Raw genomic sequence first — 16,319 nt, forward strand, 5'->3', positions numbered from 1 at the left:
ATGTACCCAGATCGTGTCTGTGATAAGACCCTTCTACCTGAATCAGTAAGAGAGTATACAGCCACAAACTGTGAATGTGGTGTCGATTGCCTGTTCAAAAACGTCTGCTCATGCTGCGTTGATAGTGCGTTGAAAACCTCTGTTTCATGTCAATCAGATACTGTTCAGTCAGAGGCAAATTTAAGAAGCAGCGAAATTGAAATCATTGTCATCGACGGATGTTCTAAAGATGAGGACTATATGTTCTTTCATCAATACCGGAAGCTTTGCGAAGATGACACAGGCGAGTTTTCCTCGTATTTCGTTCATAATGGTTTGGCAATTTATAAGAACGTTTATTGTTTTTTCTGCAATATTGATTTGTACCGTCTTGGCACAAAACTTCTTCACAGCCCATTTACACCACTTGATTTGAACATAGTTTGTCCAGTCTTTTTCCATTTTTTGTACACAGACTCAATCAAAGACATAATCGAATTGGCGAGAGATGAGGGATGCGCGGTATATTTCGATACTGATAAGGCAACAAAGTGTAGAAAAGAAGAAAAGGACGATGGCTTTGCTGGGAGTCTTTATGGGTTTCACTTCCCTGGCTTTCGTGATTACGGTAACGATGATCAATACTTCTCGGAATTAGTGGGGGAAAAAATTGAAACGGTTAAGGTTTGCAACAGTTCTGGAAATGTGCAAAATGACATTGACTTTAATGTACGATGGGCTTGTGAGAATGTAAGCGATCAAACCTTTCCGCCCATCACAGGCTTCAAAAACGAATTTTGTTTAATCTGCAATTCTAACAATACCGATCAAACAGTTTTAGAAACATGTGGTCCAGCTAGTACAAATTTCCAACCTGCATACAGTGACGGATGTGCGAATCTGCCTGATGTCAGTGGTGTGTCCGAGGTGTATCCTTATAAGAATTCGTTTTGTTTTGCATGCAACAATGAATTCTGTATCGATCGCTGCTTCCCCAATTCTTCGTTTGTTTTGGATACGGGTTCTTGTTCCAGTGAGGAAGGGAGCGCCTTACAGATTCGTAGTGCTTTTGTTTTTGGGAAGTTCCAACCCTCCGTAGTTTTCCACGTTTCTCCAAATGACGTCACAGAGGTACTTAATACAGTTCGCCGTGTGGAATCATTTGTTTTCCTGGGACAAATGCTTGTGGAGAACACATTTATATTTATTTTGTTGCGACAATAATTCATCATTGTGATTAAAGATACAAAGACACACTTAACTGAGAAAATTGACGAAAACGAATGATTCCACCACGTTCGATTCATTTTCCTCCTAATCAAACTCGTTTTCTTTTCAGAAGATTGTAGTCGGGATCAATATTATAATTTATGTAAATAATTAGTATGGCTTTTGTCATTGTTGTGATATGACGTTCACCAGAATTATAGCAAAATCAAATGGCGTCCTTAAGCGCGTCATGAATTTTTTTCTACAATAAACTGTTATCTGACAACTGATAACTCAACTGTATGACAAACAGGGTGATTTCAGCTTCTCCATCGTCAACTTCCCATATTTATGTAGCAATATTCCATTATCACCTGCATATGGTGTTTATGTATCTCAACTGATTCGATGTGCAAGAGCTTGTTCTGCTTATAGTCAGTTTTTAAATCAAGGTAAGCTACTGACAAACAAGTTGATGGTACAGGGATTTCAACAGTCTCGATTGAAGTCAGCATTTCACAAATTCTATGGTCGTTATAACGATCTAGTTCGTCAATACAACCTCGCATTGGGTCAAATGCTGTCTGACGTGTTTCATACCGATTGTTAAGCCGTTCTTGGCACACTGATTTTGACTGCGGATAACTCCGTTTACCTGATCAGATAATAGGGCTCACGGCGGGTGTAACCGGTCAACAGGGGATGCTTACTCCTTCTAGGCACCTGATCCCACCTCTGGTGTGTCCAGGGGTCCGTGTTTGCCCGACTGTCTATTTTGTATTGCTTATAGGAGTTATGAGATAGATCACTATTCGTTATCTTCACCTTGCATCTATCAATGGCGACGAAAACAACAACACGTTTCATTATTTTATATCTAACACAAACTAAGTTGACTGTAGAACATGTTTTAGATATACAATACACGTATTTACAACATAGAACGTGTTTAGATAGGTCTATAATACGCGTATTCACAACAAAGAACGCGCTTTGGGTCTTTGATACACGTATTTACAATGTAGAACGTGTTTAGATTGATATTGCACGTACTTACAATCTAGAGTTTATTTTAGGTCTATAATACACGTATTTACAATGTAGAACGTGTTTAGGTCTATAATACAGGTATTTATAATGTAGAACATGTTTTAGGTCTATAACACACATATTTACAACCCTTTCTCAAAAACTGAGAATACCAAAGGAAAAAGTGATTTAAATATGTAAATTAGACAGACGGTCATGTGATTTTTCATGGCGAAAAAGTCAAAGGTTTGTTTCTTTTGTGGTTCTGCGACAATACACTAGAAAATATTTTTAAAGAATTATGTTAAGTATTTATTTTTTTAAATATTCTTTATTTTAAATACAAAAGAGACGAGAAAAGGCTCAAGCAAAATCGTATTCAGAGGTTAAGATAATCATTTTTGTGTTAAAAATATCTCCACCAACCCCATTATCTCACTTATCTCAACCAGCCCCATTATATCACATACCCAACCCCATTTTCTCACTTATCATAATCAACACCATCATATCACATATCTCAACCAACCCCATTATATCGCATACCTCTACCAACCTCATTATCTCACTTATCTCAACCAGCCCCATCATATCACATATCTCCACCAACCCCATTATCTCACTTATCTCAACCAGCCCCATCATATCACATATCTCCACCAACCTCATTATCTCACTTATCTCAACCAGCCCCATCATATCACATATCTCCACCAACCTCATTATCTCACTTATCTCAACCAGCCCCATCATATCACCTATCTCCACCAACCCCATTATCTCACTTATCTCCACCAGCCCCATCATATCACATATCTCCACCAACCCCATTATCTCACATATCTCCACCAGCCCCATCATACCACATATTTCCACAAACAATCATACCAAATATCTCCATCAACCATCATACCACATACATGTTCCATTATTCCTGATATAAACATAAAAATAACAGAAAATCCCAGACACTCGCTTTACTATTTTGATTTCCTAAATATCGCGATAGTCATTAACTGGCTGGTTTTTACTCATAGAACAGTTAGTGAACGGTAAGCGAAATAGCATGAAGGCTATAAATAAATGGTAAACAAACGGTAAGCGAAACAGGATGAAAGCTATAAATAAATGGTAAACAAACGGTAAGCGAAACAGGATGAAGGCTATGAATAAATGGTAAACAAGCGGTAAGTGAAACAGGATGAAGGTTATAAATAAACGGTAAACAAACGGTAAGCGAAACAGGATGAAGGCTATAAATAAATGGTAAACAAACGGTAAGTGAAACAGGATGAAGGCTATAAATAAACGGTAAACAAACGGTAAGCGAAATAGGATGAAGGTTATAAATAAACGGTAAACAAACGGTAAGCGAAACAGGATGAAGGCTATAAATAAATGGTAAACAAACGGTAAGTGAAACAGGATGAAGGCTATAAATAAACGGTAAACAAACGGTAAGTGAAACAGGATGAAGGCTATAAATAAATGGTAAGCAAACGGTAAGCGAAACAGGATGAAGGCTATAAATAAATGGTAAGCAAACGGTAAGTGAAACAGGATGAAGGCTATAAATAAATGGTAAGCAAACGGTAAGCGAAACAGGATGAAGGCTATAAATAAATGGTAAACAAACGGTATGCGAAACAGGATGAAGGCTATAAATTAATGGTAAACAAACAGTAAGCGAAACAGGATGAAAGCTAAATAAACGGTAAATAAATGGTAAACGAAACAGGATGAAGGCTAAATGAACGGTAAGCGAAACAGGATGAAGGCTATAAATAAATGGTAAACAAACGGTAAGCGAAACAGGATGAAGGCTATAAATAAATGGTAAACAAACGGTAAGCGAAACAGGGTGAAAGCTAAATGAACGATAAACAAACGGAAATCGAAGCAGGATTAACGGTAAGCGAAAGTACAGACTAAGCAGAGCGGAGAACGAAACTCGTCAAGATCTAGACTCTCTGAAGTAGTTAGTGATTAAATTCTCTCGCAGATTTATTGTACATGTACTTAAGGTGGTGGTGGTATTTTTTATTTCCCATATTTTGAATTGTTAATGAATAATGACCTATGTTAGACAAACGAGCAGATATATATACAAGTATGTGTTGTTTTCTAACACATCTGCGTCAAATTGCTTGCCGTCTTGGTTTGATCCTGCGGAAGTGAGTTACTGGACAACTTAAAAAGTCATCAATAAAATTATTTTCTTTTCGTCGTGAAACGATATTTTCTTGATCCAGTATCTAACAATATGATGATGTCTTTTTATCAAGTCCTTGCTTAAATCCCAAACCCATCTCATCGCGAATTGTTCTGGTTTTCTTTTGGAATTCATGAAAAGCGCTTCAGAAACGTATCTATATCGAATATCTGCATGGGAAATGTGTGTAACTAGATGCATTCATACGAAAATAACATCGGGTAGAAATAGCTAAAATGTTTTTTTTTAAAAAGACTGAAAGCATGTCTCTTTTTTTCAGTCTGACCAGTTTGGGTGCTACCCGGGGCGTGTTCTGGTGGGGAACACCTGCGAGTTGATCATCACTGAGGCTATCGGCACATATGCAGTAGATGTTTCTACGAAACTATCCATCAATTCTACCATATGGGATGCGTCCATTGTGTTGCACAATCTTGAGACCGCATTAGGAAAACACTTAGCGCAACTTTTACCGGGGAACGTTGGGACAATCAGAAATCTGTATATTTTACCTAGTCAAAAGTTTAATGTAACCATTGAGAATCAATTACTGTTTGCTGATATTTATTTTGAGGTACCTTATCTGAATTATGATCGTAAAATGGTAGAATTCGGGTTGTTAAGATTGCCTTTTCAGGAGACTCGTCGATTTTCCACCGACGATGGTACTTTAGATTATAGTATTACAATCTTAGGATTTTCACTTCCAAGAAGAACTATTGAATACAGTAATCCCGACACATTGGCCTACAAAAACTTCAAAGAACGAATGCGCTCTCTGTTTACTGGGCCACCATTCGTTGTCTTCTTTGTTAGTAATTTACTTGTCTGCGTTCATCAAAAATACAACGCGAGCTTGTTTTTCTTTGATAATGAAAAATTACGAGTAATTTCCAATGAAACCGGGTTAAGTTTCAAAATGGCTGAATTTGTTGTAGACACTGGAGGATTCATAGGGGTGTGCGACTATGACTTTCGTTTCTTTGGGAATATAAAAGACGGTGTGTTTGATTTACAAGAAGATATAAAATTCTTATCTACAGTGCTGAATGGAATCAGCGTGGTTAGTGTGGCGTCCGTTTTCTTAAGTTATTGCTTCTTCAAAAACTTGCGGAGCCCTTCTGGTGTTAATGTACTGTTCGTTTCCTTTTTTCTCTGTTGGTTTCACATAGTAAGGATGCTGGTTAAAATCCTGCAGGATATAGAAACAGCCTGCCTGGTCATTGGCTTTTGTCGTCACTACACGTGGTTGTCAGTCTGCTGCTCGCTTTGTGTGTCAGCTTTTCATCAATTCTTCTTCTTCAGAGGCTACAGTCCCGAAAGCGATGACGCGTCGTCAGAACTAGAAGCACGCTCCCCCGTCCTGCCCCACTTCCTGTTCAGTGGTCTGCTTCCCTTGGTAGTCGTTAGTCTCAATGCTGTATGTTTGTATGTGATCCTATCCGAGCTACAGTACAACCCCACTTCCTGTTTCCTCAGCCATCAAATTTCTATCATCCTGAGTTTCCTAGCACCCTTGGCTATCACAACCATCGTGACCTTTTCACTCAAATGTGCAACCTTGAAAATGCTCATCTCATCGAATGAGAAATTCGATTTAAAGAGGAAGAGAGTAGAGTTTCTCCTATTATTCAAGTTTGTAACAATCGTCGGCGTCCTCGTTGTTTTTCAGGTAACGGAATGGTTTGTAAATTCGGATAATTTCTCATTTGTCGTGGATCTGATTATCTCGCTCCAGGGCTGCACTGTTTTACTTGTCTTTTGCTGTTCTTCACACGTGTTTCAACTATGTAAGGTTGAAGGTGAAAACTTGTCCGAGAGCGATTCCATCCCGTCTCTCGAGACTGAGAAACATGGTACCATTGTAGATGATCAGTAAATTGAAAATACCAAATATAATGCGATTATTGATTTCCCTGCATTTATTAGAGAACAAAATGTAGGATAATTAGTACATATGTTGTGGATTTTTTTTAAAGGAATAAGAATACAAAAACCTTGGATTTTTATATCAGAGACTACAAAATTGTGCAGAAAGATAAATCTTATGAGATTGGCTAGATTCATGAAAAAAGAATATTTTCATCTTGAATAACTGGGATGAGAAACCATTACTGTTATAAAATCGAGGAATGACGTTATAAATCGATCATCATTCACTGCGGGCGTTCTGAACACGCTCGTATTAACTATCGATCATCATTCACTGCGGGCGTTCTGAACACGCTCGTATTAACTATAAAAGCAGTTACTTCCTGGGAAAAGTAGGGAGAGGGCTGAAAAAGGCTATGCCTGCTGCCCAATCCCATTCAATTATTAGTGAATCAAATATTGTTCAAATTAAATTTAAATTCAATTACTTCCTGGAATATACGTGTTATGGGGGGGGGGGGGGACTGTATTACTCCGCGTGAACAAATACTGGAACACGACAGTTTCTCCAGGATTGTACTGAGTTCTACTGGATTAGAGTCGTTCCTTTTCACATAGCTTGTACGCATCATTAAGGAGTAGGAGTCGTAAGGATCGGTATTTCACAGCGCATGTCGTGGCGAGACATGACAAAAAACAACTTCTAGGGGAGGGGAAACATGTTCTAGGAATATAAGGTGTAAAATATGGCAACCAAAGGTGTCAAAATTTTATTATTACAATGCAATCTAAATCACAGTTGAAAAATGTGATGTGTAAATCACGATGTAACATGAATTCCACTACATTCATCATGAACATCAAGAAAATGAATTCTACGATACAAGCAGAACAATTCGATAAAGATATAGACTGTGCATTAATTTCAAAAACTAAATAAGGAAATGTTTACGATTGATATCGTTGTTATGAATTAATTATGCCTTTTTTTATTCAAGAAGTCAATTTCATTTTTCGAAAATACATGAGGGCCTTCACACCAGTCAACTTTATGTAGCGCAGTAGCGTTTTCATTTTTGTTTCAAAGTACTTTAGAATGGAAATTATTGAATTTCATGGAGATAGAAATATCTAAGACTGTTTAAACATTTAAAGCTGGATATGGATGGAATACACCTATTCCAGATAATAAAGCTGGGTCCCGCTTTTGGACCTCTCATATATTGTCAGGATTTATGAGACACCGTTGGTTCGGTTCTTGATATTAACAATGTTTCAGACGTTTTACATTCCTTCGCCTAGTCAACTAAATCAGAAGTGAAAATGACGTGTCTTACGGATATGATCTGAAGAACGGAAGTCCTACGTCACGGTAGGCTTTGGCACGACAAAGAAACCTAAAGCTGGTGACGTCACTACATGTGCGAAATGATTCTTGAATGGGTTGAATGGGACGTCAAACAACATACAAACATTACTTCAAGACCAACGAGATATTCACTAAAAGCGAAACCGTTACCGCAAAATGGGACACTCCATGACCTTCTCAAAAACCACATGTCTTTTCCAGCTTCCCATTAAACCCAATGCATGTGCATGTATTTGAAAACATTGTATATAGGTATTGTATGTATATATGTATTATGTTTCATGTGTGGTTTCCCCTAAAACTTAACTAATATTGAACTCCGATTCTTAATCAGATCGATCATAGGATGACCAAATTAGTTTATTATTTGTTTTGTAAACAAAGATTGCGTTATGTTATTGTTTACGAAGTTTTCAAAAGAAATGGATATTGATCTAAATTTATCATATCTATCACATTTCAAGTATACGTTAGATAAAATGTGTCATCTAGCAGCTAAATTTGTGACTGTGTAAAATTAAGATGCTTTAGATTACAACATTAACATTGCCTTTAAAGACTTCATTCACACTGCACAGATTTAAGCCTAAATAATTACTTTTATTCTTGCATTCATCAGGTCAAAATTTGGGTTGTCAACATTGATTGAGTTACATTTTAATATCTAACATCAAAACTAAAAATTGTGTGTGTGTGTGTGGGGGGGGGGGGGGGTCTTCAAAAAACGTGAACCAATCTTTTTAAAATCCCAAATTTGAATGAAATATGAAATTATTGATTTCTTTAAACTTAGATCCGCCCACTTTGGTTCACTACATGTTCAGTGGAACAATGGACAGTGTAAGCGCTTCTAGGGTAAGTTTTAAATTTTCTTTCGCCATAAACCAGTGTGCGGATCCAAGGACAACGTAGGTGTGTACTCGATAAACACACCATGACACAAAATTACAAGCTGACTCAACAGATAATGGTTTTGTGCAAATGGTTTATTTTGAAATTCGCATGATTTGTATCACTATGATCGTTTGAATGTTGTTTAAGTATAAGTATATGTTTGTGACGGCATTGATTATGTTAGGGTGCTTCTACTGCTGCGATTGGTTCAAGTTCTAACAGGTTCCCGGTCTACACAAAGAAATCTGGGTACAGTTGTAGCTCTCATAACGATGATTTCCGTTATTGCTTCTGGTAGGGAAGAACTTCAAGACAATCACAATCCCTTACTAAATGCATTTCTTTGGAAGTTTCTTAGTTAGCAAGGATTTAGGACTCACACGTTTGATCTTAGTTGTAAAGCGAATCCATTGGTGTGTTGCTGTTTTTCTTATTCTGTGGTTAGAGGCTAATATAGTCTATGGCAAATCCTTTGAACTCAGGGTGATATCAAATTCAGTTATTTCGCAATATGGTGACGTATTACATGTACGTCTAAGATTTTTTTTTGTTCTCGATTGAAAGGAAAAGGTCGAACATTTTCCGATTGGCGGGAGGGAATATAGCGAAACGTACCCTCTGGTCAGAAAATAGTTGTTTAAACCTCTTCGCCGTATACTGCACTATCAAACATTGGTTATTGTGTTGAAAGTAAACATACCTATAAAGGAATATATTTCATAACACTTACATAGTCTTTTGTATGCCCGTGGAATATATATGAATTAGTACATACATAAACGAAAACATTCACTTTTTAGATAAAGCTTTGCCCCAAGAAAAACCACATGTTGCAGCACTTGAAAACCATTGCATTTCACTGAATTTCGATATGATGCCGGGAAATATTGTATTTACTGTAGGTATACATAAAATGGCATAGTCTCTTTACAAAATGGTATGATCCAATAAGTGTTGACCAAAATAATTTGTAATGGTTTTCTAAGAACTGGATTTGTAACTGTAACAGTATTCACTTCCGATATCACAGCACTCCTATAGATGTTATACTGTTTGTAGTTTTCTTGTAGACGTAAGTTGAATTTGTTTCATACAGTAGTGATTATGAGGTCCACTCACAGTCCCTCACGACATTTGACAAGAGGCATAGATTTTCTAAAGGTCGTTTTTAAATGTCTTCATTTTACTTCTATTGTTTTCACCTAGTCGACGATGATGCATTTATAGGAGTGCACTGTTGTCTTTTATAAAGTTACATTATTTTCAATCATTTGTTTCTTCATTTTCTACATGTATCGTTGTATTAAAACCATATAAAATGCGTCCTGCATTAAAGACGGAGTATCCGGCAGTTTTATTCATGTGTTGTGTTTTATATCATAGGGAGGAAAAATAACTCAAAGGCTTCGATAATCAGTAAATTAAAGAAGAAGAAACATGTACACATTATTCTCGTATATATTTTTTACTATCATTTTCTAATCTAGAGACTCGTCAACAAGCTCCTGTGGAATCTAGTACATGGAGATGGATCAATGGCAGTTAAAAGATATGATTATGCGAAAACAATTTATGAAAATCTTCACGCAGAAAGAGAAAATGTAGATTATCTACCTATCATTGGGTCAAATGGTTTCTGACATGTTACATACCGACTGTTTGGCCGTTCCTGGCACACTGATTTTGACTACGGATTACTCCGTTTACTTCATCAAGATATAGGGCTTTCGGCGGGTGTGACCGGTCGACAGGGGATGCTTACTCCTCCTAGGCACCTGAACCCACCTCTGGTACTTCCAGGGGTCCGAATTTACCCAACTCTTTATTTTGTATTCCTTATGGGAGTTATGAGATTATTTAATATTAAAATTTATTAAGCAGACAATTTTACGAACAAAAATGAATTGATTTGAGATTGATCACTGTTCGTTATCTTCATCTTTTATCAGATAAAAATGAACATTTTAAAGTTTTAATGTGCAATAACTGATCTCGTTGCAATCCAACAGCATTGAAGTCGCTGTCATAGTAACTAGGTATATTAAATCTTTCGCAAATATTCATAAGTCCTGGTGTTTATTAACAAGAGGCCCAGGGGCCTTATAGGTCACCTGAGTATCATGTAACAACCTTCCAATGTTTGAATTAGGTTTGTGTTTAAATATAAGAATTTTACTTTTGGATGGAAGAAACATTGAATAGCTATGTGGTCAGCCCGGCCTTTGCACCAGAACCCCTGACCCAGGGGCCATAAATTTCAGTTTTGAAAGAAGCATCCTTGATCATCATTAGCATACTATTAGTTTGTCTACTTAATACCCAGCAGCAGAGGAGAAGATTTTCAAAGAAATAAAATGCATTTTCACTATATGATCAATAGGGCCCCATCCTAATACCAGAACCCCTGACCCAGGGGCCATGAATTTCACAATTTTGAAAGAGGCATCCTTGCTCATCATAACCATGCTATTGGTTTGTCTACTTTTAAGAAAATACCCAAGGACAGAGAAGAAGATTTTCAAAGAAATAATGCATTTTCACTATATGACTTATAGAGCCCCACCCTAGCACCAGAACCCCTGATCCAGGGGCCATGAATTTCACAATTTTTAACAAGAGGTACTGTGAGCAATGCTCACTAAGAATACCCCCCCCCCCCCCCCCGCTTACCCCAATCTCCCAAAGGGTGTTGGTAATAGGTATAAACTACCTCTTTTCTGAGTGTTGCTACTTCGATGTCCAGTGCACATGACCTTTGACCTTTTGACCCCAAAATCGATAGGGAACATCTTCATCCCATGGGTAGTCCATATGTTTGATATGGTGACTGTAGGTGGAAAGGATAACGCTTTAGAGCCCGGAAACCATATTGCTACTTTAATGTCCAGTGCGCTTGACCTTTGACCTTTTGACCCCAAAATCGATAGGGAACATCTTCATCCTATGGGTAGTCCATATATATGATATGGTGACTGTAGGTGGAAAGGATAACACTTTAGAGCCCGGAAACCATATTGCTACTTCGATGTCCAGTGTGCTTGACCTTTGACCTTTTGACCCCAAAATCGATAGGGAACATCTTCATCCCATGGGTAATCCATATATATGATATGGTGACGGTAGGTGGAAAGGATAATGCTTTAGAGCCCGGAAACCATTGCGTCTACAGACGGACGGACGGACGGACAGACGGACAACCCGATTCCAGTATACCCCCCCCCCCCACAACTTGTTGCGGGGGTATAAAGAGGCATCCTTGCTCATCATTACCATGCTATTAGTTTGTCTACTTAATACCCAGAGACAGAGAAGAAGATTTTCAAAGAATTTCTACACTTTCACTATATGACCAATAGAGCCCCACCCTAACACAAGAACCCCTGCCCCAGGGGCCATGAATTTCACAATTTTGGTAGAAGGCTCAACGCTCATTATAATTATGCCCACAGTTTGGCTTCTTGATGTCCAGGAGTAAAGAAGAAGATTTTTTAAAATTACACTCATTTTGATGGTTTTTGCCCCACCCCTCAGACCCCAGGGGAGCAGGGACCACGAATTTCACAATTTTTGTTCCCCTCCACCCACAGATGCTATATGCCAAAATTGGTTGAAATTGGTTCAGGGGTTTCAGAGAAGAAGCTGAAAATGTTCAAATGTTAACGCACGACGCACGACGACGGACAAAAACAGATAGCAATAGGTCACCTGAATTCATTCAGGTGACCTAAAAATCAAATAAATAGTTATTTGGAAATCTGTTACTAAACCAGCAATCCAATACCAGTAAAATAGGTATCATGATATCCATACCAAACTTATATAAACTTATTCTGTGAAGAATAAAGAGAATTCTCAACAAGATCATAAGTCAGATTTGATTAAAAAGCTACTTTATGAGTAAAGGCAGATTTTAAAAACTAGAAATATATATGAACATATTATACTTTGCAAATATTTATGGACAAAAATGTGTTTTGAAAATGAAAAAAAAAATGTTAATGCACGTGCCTACTCGAGCCTAACGAAGCTAGGTTGTAAACAAACATCAGGCTCCATGACCATAAACTGAGAATAAACTTAAGACAGTAACAAGCTTCTTACACAAATACTTTATCGACATATTGAATCATATCACTGTTCGTGATCTTCACCTCTTCATCAAAATCATAATGAATTTCATCGACTTATATGTATCAACAGTATATGGAGAGATCAAGTTCAATTTAACTTATCTATTCTCAGTTTACTGTGATGTACATAGGGCTTTTGATGCTTATTGACCTTGGGAAAAAGGATACGGTATCATGAAATTTACCTCTCAACTATTCATTCATTCAATTTTATGGAAAATCAATGAAAAATGTAATTTTTACATCTAGGAATATCCAAAGTAACCTGTTATATAAAATTTCTTTTGATAAATGATTTCCATACAGACGGGGATGTAGACAAGGAATGTCTGTATCACCGTATCTATTCATACTATGTTCAGAAATACTTGATTCTCACCCGAGTTCTGTAGAATTGTCTTTTTTTTCTACGTGATATTGAAGGGGAATTATGAAATAAAAAAGAAAAACTGGGTCTCAGTGATTGTTATTGGGGTACGGTGTGTTATACTTAGAGATTACTTATGATTTATTTACATAAACTCGATTTGTCTGTTGGCAATACAACAGACACAACACATATCAATAATTATACCTAATTAATACACATATACTAATCTTACCTAGCAATGCAGATGTAAAACGCTTAATGCTCGTAGATTGGAAATAAATAATTACCATTTTGCACTTGATATACGGAAAAATTCATCATATAGAATTTGAGAACTCAATTGAATATATTAGGAGCATTGTCAATTTTTGATTTTAAAGACGTTAAATGTGTTCTGTTTGGAAAATATATCAACCAAATTAATAGATTTACAACATTTGAATTAGTTCAACATTTGTATCAACAATGACATAATTATCAAATTGAAAAGCACTTTTAGGGGTACAGTATGAATATTGACGATATATTGAATAAAACAGAACTGTAAAATCGTGCAGATTTGGAACTTCTTTATTAAACAATCTTTCCGACACAAAATTTAGTCCCTTCCAAACCCTTTTAAAATTTCAATTGAAATGAATTTTTCTTTCAACTGGGTACGTTTAAGTAATACATATGTAATACGTGTGGACCAATGACACGATTACCTACATGTACATAGTTAAATCATCTTGCGCAGTTGTGCTCAGAAGCGGAGGAGCTGTCTTCCTTAAAAGAATATAACGAAGTTTGATTTGTTATCCCATCAAATTAGTACTGAGAGATCCTTAGGTCAGCTGATTCCATTAACAGAAACTTCAGTAATGCATCAAGTCCAAAACTGCTTTATCCATGGGTGGGTAGTCCCACGTGGTGGGCATCTGATCCTTCAGTACTAATTTGATTCCAATCAAACTTCATCTACGAAGTTACTAGTATATTCCTTTAATTAACAAAATTCTTTCAAATCAAACGGTATCCCATTTAGGCAGACTTAACTCTAAGTTTGAAAGTCACAGTAATATCAAACATAAAAGTGTTAACGCAAAAAAGGTTCATATGATTGTATTTGATTGATGTAAAAGAAAGTACATGTATAATTTCCGGAAGTGACGTTGTTCATGGCCAACAGGAAAAAAGAGGGAAGGAGACAAAAAGTATTCGCGAAAAACTGTCCAATGTTCCTGGTTATGTGCGTCGATGAGGTTTATCTTTATGGTGAATCAATTGACAGGGCAGATATTGGCTAAACCCGTACCTTGTTCTTACAGGATTAGAAAGACCTTTGGGGTGGGTGGCGATAAAAGCAGATTGAAACGAAGTTTTGAGTAATAATTCGTATCATTCCTTTGGGAGGGGGGAGGGTATCAGGGGATGGTATGGTATAGACCCCTGCTATCTTTACTACAAACAACATTAAAGATTCCCGTGGATAACCCTAATAAACAATTGCTCGGATAAGCAATTAGGACTTACGGCATCGCATGCTCGAATTCAGCAAAAACCTGGTGGAAATCAATGTAACTGTCAACCAGGATCTAATGAAGACCCGCGACAAACTTTCAGATGAGACAAGGATACTAGTAAAATCAGGTGAAGCCAAATCTTTTGTAAGGGATAGAAAATGTTAGAGATCGATCAGTGACAAAAAGCACAAAATTCTTTGTCCGGATAGAACTCCTCACTCACCTCAATCTCCAACGTGAATATTTGAGTTACTCGTCTGTAAGGAGACCTGAAATGCATTCTCCTAATGAATAAACTTTTAATGAACTCCACTTGTGTCGAACAAATACCACCTCTTATACATGAACACAGACAAATTACTCTTAAGTACCTGTCATATTCCCGATTTATCTGTGTTTGTGTTAGAAAGTGCACATGGGGAAATGAGAAATATTTTTATGTTGTTTCGGTAGTATAACTCCTTACTAATAGCAAGTACAACAGCTCAAAATGGAAGAGTTTTAAAAAAAATATTTAAATGTTAGATGCAAGTCTTCATTACTTCATATATATAAAGCACTGAAGAACCAACAACATTCAGTATCCAAAACTGTCGGATCTATATTAAATAGATACAATGGTCAGGGAAAATAATTATATAAAGCACTAGAATGACCAACGACATGAACAATTGGAATTGTCAAATTTTCGGGACAACCTGTCCCTTCGTCAGGACGTGAAAGGATTACATTATGGAGAAAACACAAATATAATTAACAATAAGCACTAAAGCTACACTACAAAACTAGCTAAACACTTTTCCAGCGGATTACATGTTGCAGGCTTTGTTATTAACTCAAAAAAGAATAACAATCAGGGTGTCTGGTCACCGTGGTATCAGTCGGTAAAGTGTGAAATTAATTAATGGACGAACAAACTTGGCTGATCAAAATCAAAATCAATTCCAATTGTTCATGTCGTTGGTCACTCTAGTGCTATATATATATATATATATATATATATATATATATATATATATATATGAGCCGTCCCATGCAAAAAGGGCCCTTATGTATATTGACGTCATAATGAGAAAAACGCTGGTAAAGATAACGTCATTATTTGCAAGTTGCGTCTGTTACTTATGTTTGCAATGCTGTCAATATAACGTGATTGTGTTTATATAAATCATCTGGAACGATGCCGACATGTACCTGGAATTAACAAGAGGAAAACATGGACTTTTTAGAGGTGAGTTTTATATAAACAGACATAACCAATATTGTCTTGGTGACAATTAGGCCTATAAAATATTTCGATGCACAAGATTTGGGATCCGCGCATATGTTGACGGGTACTGCAGGTGCACTTCAATCTAAGATCATATGTATCCACATATATATACATGCAATTTTACGCATTAAGCAGATTAAACAAATCAAATGATACAATTTAGAGATTTGTCATTTAAGTGAAAAATACTTATTTTACCGATATTCATTAAAACATAAATCAATGACGTACGTTTGTTTACATTCGCGATTGTTGAGCTCCGTGCATGTACATGTGTTTATATATGTCCCGCTTGTGATATCCTAGTTATTTTTCATAAAGTTTTTAAAAAGACAAATAATTAATTGTTCTTATATCATAATGGGGTTATCATCTGGCTTTCTAAACTTTATTTAGTGCCTAAAATGACTTGTTTTCATCGCGGCTATTTATAGGTAAATGGATAAAATTTAGAGTTACGTCCCGCTGTTTTCGTAT

The 16,319-nt window shown here is 36.7% G+C and overlaps 1 protein-coding gene across 1 annotated transcript; it reads left to right on the forward strand.

Annotated features, from left to right (window-relative positions):
* LOC125665367 (uncharacterized) lies at nt 1-6,308 on the forward strand. The gene is made up of 2 exons (XM_056150929.1): nt 1-1,110; nt 4,710-6,308. The coding sequence occupies exons 1-2, from the start codon at nt 1-3 to the stop codon at nt 6,306-6,308; spliced, it is 2,709 nt and encodes a 902-aa protein (XP_056006904.1).
* Nucleotides 6,309-16,319: the final 10,011 nt, after the last annotated feature.

This window comes from Ostrea edulis, chromosome 10 (genome assembly GCF_947568905.1).
Source record: "Ostrea edulis chromosome 10, xbOstEdul1.1, whole genome shotgun sequence".
NCBI lineage: Eukaryota > Metazoa > Mollusca > Bivalvia > Ostreida > Ostreidae > Ostrea > Ostrea edulis.

What these genes read in the sequence shown, in the direction of transcription:
- LOC125665367 (XM_056150929.1), top strand. Translation starts at nt 1, where the DNA reads ATGTACCCAGATCGTGTCTGTGATAAGACCCTTCTACCTGAATCAGTA. An exon ending in CTCCAAATGACGTCACAGAG is followed by an intron (nt 1,111 to 4,709) that starts GTACTTAATACA and finishes TCTTTTTTTCAG; the next exon opens with TCTGACCAGTTTGGGTGCTA.